This window comes from Tachyglossus aculeatus, chromosome 2, assembly GCF_015852505.1.
Source record: "Tachyglossus aculeatus isolate mTacAcu1 chromosome 2, mTacAcu1.pri, whole genome shotgun sequence".
In the NCBI taxonomy this organism is placed as follows: domain Eukaryota; kingdom Metazoa; phylum Chordata; class Mammalia; order Monotremata; family Tachyglossidae; genus Tachyglossus; species Tachyglossus aculeatus.
Window position 1 is genome coordinate 136,249,109 of NC_052067.1, and position 7,640 is coordinate 136,256,748.

Genomic DNA, 7,640 nt, shown 5'->3' on the forward strand with positions numbered 1-7,640 from the left:
AGTAAATACTACTGTAACATCTACTACGATGAGATGTAAGAAGGCTGGGCTGGTGGCCAGTAGCAAGACCCGGGGTTTGATTAACCGAGACCATTGTCCACTGCCCATATGGGACCTGATCCTGCCCAATCAGAGAAAGGATTTTCGAGACATTCTTCAAGAGAGCTGCCAGCTCGCAGAGGCTTATATGACACTGATGGGCAGATATGCGGGGACTCTGGAGGGAGAGGAGTTGTGCAGTGTAACACAGTGCTCTCAGTGTTCTCTTGGACCAAGTGGAAACGTGGAAATGGGTGAATTTTAAACGGAAATTCAAGTACATTCTAGGAATACAGTGCTCGGGGAAAAGTACTAAACAAGGGAAGTCATTTGTAGGTGGACAGAGAGCAAAATAAATTATGGACAGTTAAAATAGGGGCGGAGAGAAAGGACAGAAGAGTGAGGGGTTCCAATCCAGTTTTTATGGCCTTAAGGTGGCTGAGCATAGTCAGGGATTCCCAAAGCCCCTGAGGAGGGGTGCTCAGAGATACTTTTCATTTCTGAAGGGGCATTACTGAATTTCCTCCCCATCCCTTTCTTGATTCTGCTTTCAATCCATCCATCAATCAATGGTATTTATTGAGTGCTTTCTCTGCCCAGAGCACTATACTAAGTTCTTGGGAAAAGTATAATACAACAGAATCAGTAAGCTCATTCCCTGCCCACGAGGAGCTTATGGTCTCATTCCCAAACTGCATCATAATCATCATCATCATTCTCATCATCATCATGGAATTTTTTGAGTACTTACTATGTGCCAAGCACTGTACTAAGCCCTGGGGTAGATAAATAATAAGAATAATTGTGGTATTTGTTAAGCACTTACTGTGTGCTAAGCCCTGTTCTAAGCACTGGGGTAGATCTCATCCTAATCCAACTGGACTACTGCAGCCTCCTTTCTGATCTCCCATCTTCCTGTCTCTCCCTGCTTCCATCTATACTTCACTCTGCTGCCCAGATTGTCTTTCTGCAGATGTGCTCTGGGCATATCACTCCCCTCTTCAAAAATCTCCAGTGGTTGCCTATCAACCTTCTCATGAAGCAGAAATGCCTCACTATTGGCTTCAAAGCTCTCCATCACCTTGTCCCCTCTTACCTTACCTCCCTTATCTCCTTCTACAGCCCAGCCTGCACACTCTGCTCCTCTGCAGCTAACCTCCACATTGTGCCATGTTCTTGCCTGTCCTGTCGTCAACTCCTGGCCCACATCCTGCCTCTGGCCTGGAATGCCCTCCCTACACATGTATGCCAAATCAGCTCTTTTCCTCCCTTCAAAGCCCTACTGAGAGCACACCTCCTCCAGGAGGCCTTCCCAAACTGATCCCCCCTTTTCCTCTCCTCCTCCTCTCCTCCCCATCACCCCACCTCCATCCCCCTGCCCCACCCCCTTCCCCTCCTCACAGCACTTGTGTATTTTTGTACATATACTCTGTTTTATTAATGTTATGTATATAGCTATAATTCTATTTATTCTGATGGTATTGAAACCTGTCTACTTGTTTAGTTTGTCTATCTTCCCCTTCTAGACTGTAAGCCCATTGTTGGGTAGGGACTGTCTCTATATGTTGCCAATTTGTACTTCCCAAACTCTTAGTACAGTGCTCTGCACACAGTAAGCACTCAATAAATGTGATTGAAGGAATGAATGAATGAATGAATGAATGAATGAATACAAGGCAATCAGCTTGTCCTACGTCCTCTGACTCCCAAAACTGGGCTCTTTCCACTATGCTACACTATGGAACTCACCATCTAAGTAGGAGGGAGACTCAGAGAATTTAAGTGACTTGCTGAAGGTCAGAGAGCAGTTTAGTGGAGGAGCCAGGATTAGAACCCAATTCCTCAGACTCCCAAGCCCATATTCTATCCACTAGGCCCTGCTGTTTTGCTACATTTGTTTCTTTGTGTCCCTTTTACTATCCAGTTGAGGACATTAAGAGTGTCAGCCATATGTGGAACAGGGACTCTGTCCAACTTGAATAACTTGTTTCTACCACAGGGCTTAGAACAGTGCTTGGCACATAATAAGTGCTAACAAGTACCATAATTACTGTTATTAATTATTATTCAGAGGGCACAGCACCTGAATTTTCATGAATCTCAGTCTACATAACCGTCAGCTATTCATTCATTCATTCAATTGTAATTATTGAGCAATTATTGTATGCAGAGCTCTGAATTACTACTAATAATAATATTAATAATGATTCGTTCATTCATTCATTCAATCATATTTATTGAGTGCTTACTGTGTGCAGAGCACTGTACTAAGCACTTGGGAAGTACAAGTTGGCAACATATAGAGACGGTCCCTACCTAACAAAGGGCTCACAGTCTAGAAGGGGGAGACAGACATCAAAACAAAAATGATGGTTTTGTTAAGTGTTTACTGTGTGCCAAGCACTGTTCTAAGTGCTGGAAGCACTTGGGAAAGTACAATATAACAATAAACAGACATATTCCCTGCCCACAATGAGATTTCAGTCTAGCTTGGGAGACAGACATTAATATAACTAAATAAATTACAGACCTGTTCATGAGTGGTGTGGGGCTGGGCTGGAGGATGAATAAAGAGAGCAAGGTAGGGTGACACAGGAGGGAGTGGAAGAAGAGGTGGCACCCCATGAGCCACAAAATGGTAAATAGAACACGAAAGGATGATGGGATCAGGGCAGTTACAAGCACAATGGACAAAAGGTAATAGAGCGACAACAAAGAATAGTTAATCCCGTCATCACCAGGAAAACCTGACATTGGCAATATTGAAGGGGGAGGAAACTTTCCCCATTTTTTTTGCTGAACAATCATCCCAAGAAGATCATACTAGCTGACCCCACTATGACCCTTTTGCAAGGACTGTGCAGCTTCCTAACCAGGGGACACCCCAAAATATACAGTTGCACCTCAGGAATATTCCAGACCATGCAGGCTGAAGTCAGAAGCAAGGAAGCCCACCTTCATAGCGGAACTAGGGAGGGGCAAGGAATGATGGAGGCTATAAAAAGGGTCCAGGGGACAATGATCTTTCCTCTTCGGTGAGAGTCTATTGATCCTTGAACCAGTGTAAAGGCGAACCAATTCACTACATGGCTGTAGATCTCTTGATGTGTTTTCCCATTGGATTGGTAATTACACTAAGGTGATGGAGGGTTCTTTCCTTTTGTTTTGTGGGGGAAGTGGGCATGTCTTTTACAGGAAATCTTGTACCCTGTTGATGGAAGGTGGTTGTTGACAACAGATTCATCTTCTCTCTATAATTCCCATTATTTGTGTACATCTTGTACATCTGTCTCCCCATTAGATTGTAAGCTCACTGTGGGAAGGAAATGCATGTTTTACATCTGCTGTATATTCCCATGAGCATAGTACAATGCATTACATGCAATAGACACTCAATAAATACCATTACCATTACTGCTACTGTTACTGCTACTACTACTATTACTGTCACTAACCCCAAGAGTTGGGCCATCCCTTATAGAGGCCTTCCCCAATGAAGCCTTCTTTCATCTTCTCCCTCTCCCTTCTACAACACCCTTGAACTTGGATTCTCTCCCTTTATTCATCCCTCCCTCAGCCCCTTATGTATATATCTGTAATTTAATTTATTTATTTAGATTAATATCTGTCTCCCCCTCTAGACTCCAAGCTCGATGTGGACAGAGAATGTGACTACCAACTCTGTTATGTTGTACTCCCCCATGTGTTTTGTACAGTGCTCCTTACACAGCAAGTGCTCAATGAATACTATTGATTAATAAAGCCTATGTTCACATCAAGGATCCATTAAAGGAAAGTTATTTGCCATTTCACAGGTTCCAAATCACTGACTACTTTCAAAATGGAACAAGAAGAAAATGGCAGATGCCTGCAAGAATGGAACACCTCCTGGACTGGACAGGAAGCCAAACCAAAGCCGGAGTGGAAATTGGGTCCAGGATCAGGATTAGAGAAAGGATGAAATGGAGGCAGATGAGAAGCTTCTGCTGTTCACTGGGCAGAGCTGAGAGAAAAGGCCTCCTCTCAAAATGGATGGGCAGAGAAAACCATGTTGGAATCCCAAGACTGAAAATTGAGTTGAGGTTGCAGCTTTGGATGGAGAAATATTGCTTATGTACCTGGATTTTATTTTATGCTCCTTTTGCCTGTTGCTCATCTTGCTTAGAATTTATACCATTTACATTTTCTCAATGCTCATTGTTGATTAATCTTTTTAGCTAATTTCAAGCCTATCTTTAGTTTGGGGAAAGTGCTTAATTGAATCAAAAAGAGATATCTATGTGTCTAATATTCTGGTATCAGTATCCTTCTTTAGGGCAGGGGACAGAAATTTAGTAAGGCTGCTGGCTTTTCTACCACAGTGCTGGGTTAGACAGTTGAATCCTAATTGATTCCATGACTGGTTTTAGGATGTTTTCATGGTGCTCGGTAGTGACAGTAAATGACTTTCAATTTGGGGATCATCTTGGCAGGAAACAACTAATAAAGTAGGGAGAAAGGTTTGGAGTGGTGAGTTACCAAAACTCTAGATGTGTTCAGTGTGAGGAAATTCTATGGCAAAGACTTAGGACTAAGAAAATGCTATCATCACAAATTTGATATGAGATGACATGTCTACCACCTTCCTTCATGAGGGCTTTGTCAACATAGGTTTTTTTCAGACACCTCTGTTCCACAGAAAGTACATCACTATTAGCAATGCCTTCATCAAATACAAAAAATTAGCTACCTGGTGCCAGTCCCTAATTATATTATTAGCTTCTATTTGCATTATGGGAACCAGCAGGGAATAATCAGATGGACTTTCTTCCTGTTCTGATCAGAATAACTGTTTCTTTGTGAAAACGCTGGATACACGTTCACGGATCTGCTTGGTCCTCACCCCATAGATGATGGGGTTGAGGGCAGGTGGGACAACCACGTACAAGTTGGCCAGGAGGATGTGGATGTAGTCGGGGATTTTGTTGCGTCCAAAGCGGTGGGTGAGGAAGGAGAAGAGGGCCGGGGTGAAGAGGGCCAGGATGACACAGACGTGGGAGCTGCAGGTGCTCAAGGCTCTGAGCCGGGCATCTCGGGAGGGGAGTCTGAAGACAGTGTAGAGAATCCTGATGTAGGAGATGGCAATCAGCATTAGGTCCAAAAGAATAAGGCAGATGACACATAAACCATAAATGATGTCGAGTTTGATACTAGCACATGCCAAGCGGGCAATGCCCATGTGCTCACAATAGGTGTGGGGGATGATTCGGTGCCCACAGTAGGGCAAACTCAAGAGAAAGAACACTGTCGGAATCACCAGAGAGAAATTCCTCAGGACATCTAACCCTAGGATAATTCTAATGGATTTATTGGTGAGGATGGTACAGTACCAAAGGGGCTTGCAGATGGCCACGTAGCGGTCGTAGCCCATGGCCACGAGCACCATGCTCTCCATGAAGGTGAACATGTGGATGAAGAACATCTGGGTGAGGCAGCCTCCAAAGTTGATCTCCTGCAGATGGAGCCAGAAGATGCCCGGCATCTTGGGGATGGTGGCTGTGGACAAGCCCAGGTCGATTGTGGCCAGCATGGCTAGGAAGTAGAACATGGGCTGGTGGAGACTCTGCTCAATCTTGATCAAAAACAGGATGGTGCAGTTCCCCATAAGCGCAATCAGGTACACAGCGCAGAAGGGGAAGCCCATCCAGAAGTGTGCGGCTTCCAGCCCCGGCACCCCCAGCAGGAGGAAGGAGGAGGGGTGCGACTGGGTGTTGTTGTGATTGCTGTTGTCCATGGGGATTACTGGAAGAGACCCCATCCTCTTTGTTTCATTTAATGTGGGTTCTGGAGAGACAAAAAGAAAATACATTATTGCTTGCCTATCCAAGTAGGATGCATTTGTTTTTCCCAGTAATATTTTTCTTGGTTTCTCTTTAGGAATGTTGCTACATCAATACAAAAACAAATCCTTCATAGAACTATAACAATAATAATGACTGACCCAGAAGGGACCAGATAACATCATCTTTTTGGAATCCCCACTGAGTCACTCCATCATGATCCTTGCAGCAGTCCTGGGCCTGCAGATCAAATAGGATTTTCCAGTCAATCAATCAATTAATCAATGTTAGCAAATCACCAGTGATATTAATTGAGCACTGTACTAAAAGCTTGGGAGAGAACAAAGTCCAAAGTCTAATCTTGGAGTGCAGTCCCTGAAAGAAATGATCACCTCTCTTTCCCCCTTCTGGAACCCAGATTCTCTCCAGAATTGGAACAAGTCCTGGACAAAAAAGCATGACTTAGTGGAAAGTGCATGGGCTTGGGAGTCAGAGGTCATGGGTTCTAATCCTACCTCTGCCACTTCTTAGCTGTGTGACTTTGGGCAAGTCATTTCACTTCTTTGTGCTTCAGTTACCTCATCTGTAAAATGGGGATTAGAACTGTGAGCCCCACGTGGGACAATCTGACTACCTTGTATCTACCCCAGCATTTAGAACGGTGCTTGGCACATAGTAGCCACTTAGCAAATACCATTATTATTATTATTATTATTATTATTATTATTATCACTATTATTATTATCATCTGACTAATTCCACAAAAGAGGGAATAACTGAAATCAGCCATGCATCAGAATTGTGTTTCCCCACAGCTCTGTGGCCAGCAGGTTTTTCTGTCCCTTGCCTTGGCATGGCAGCCTTGAATTATAATTGGTTCTGTCCTCATAGTGGAAGGCCATGTAAAGATGTCTGGGAGTATTATTATTATTATTATTATCATTATTATTATTATTATTATTATTATTATTATGGCATTTGTTAAGTGTTTACTATGTGCCAGGGACTGTACTATGTGCTGGGGAGAATACAAGCAAATCAGGTTGGACACAGTCCCTGTCCCAAGTGGGGTCACAGTCTCAATCCTCATTTTACATATGAGGAAACTGAGGCACAGAGAAGTGAAGTTTCTTTCCCAAGGTCACACAACAGACAAGTGGCGGATCTGGGATTGGAACCTATGACCTTCTGCCTCCTAAACTTGTGCTCAATCCACTGTGTTATCCTGCTTCTATATACTATAGTATAGTACAATCAGGATGAATCACATATGTGCAGGCTCACAATATATCCCAGACTGTCACACAGTTGGATGCCCAGAGGACTATGACATGATAGAAGAATCCCAGATTTAAGCATCAACTGATACTAGGACGTAGATGGTCCAGCTAGAAAATTTATCAGGGAAATTTATCCATAAGTAATTTATCCATAAGTACCAGCACATTGTCAGGGAGTGAGATGGCTGCCAACCTTACTCCAAGAGAGGAAACAATAGACAGTATGTCGTATTACGGAATAATAGTCTTAATTTGGCTAAAGGTTGTGACAAGATACCCTGATAAGTCCTACTAAACTGTTGAGGGATTCTTTGGTGTGATACGAAATTGATAAGCTTTTCCATGTAAATAACTCCATGTTCTGCACAAACTACAAATTTTTTATTCTCCAGAGAAATCAATCAGTCAAATCAATGGTATTCATCGAGCACTTACTATGGACAGAGCACTGTACTAAGCACTTGGTAGATACAATAGGGTTTATAGAAATCTTTCCTGTCCT

General features: G+C 43.2%; 1 protein-coding gene across 1 annotated transcript; it reads right to left on the reverse strand.

The window, feature by feature from the left end:
- Positions 1-4,858: 4,858 nt before the first annotated feature.
- Positions 4,859-5,797, reverse strand: LOC119950354 (olfactory receptor 52E8-like). The gene has a single exon (XM_038772673.1). It carries the CDS (start codon positions 5,720-5,722, stop codon positions 4,859-4,861), a length of 864 nt encoding a protein of 287 aa, XP_038628601.1. The 5' UTR covers positions 5,723-5,797.
- Positions 5,798-7,640: the final 1,843 nt, after the last annotated feature.

Bases quoted from the DNA above. Each gene is read 5' to 3' on its own strand.
- LOC119950354 (XM_038772673.1), bottom strand. From the start codon at position 5,722: ATGGGCTTCCCCTTCTGCGCTGTGTACCTGATTGCGCTTATGGGGAAC.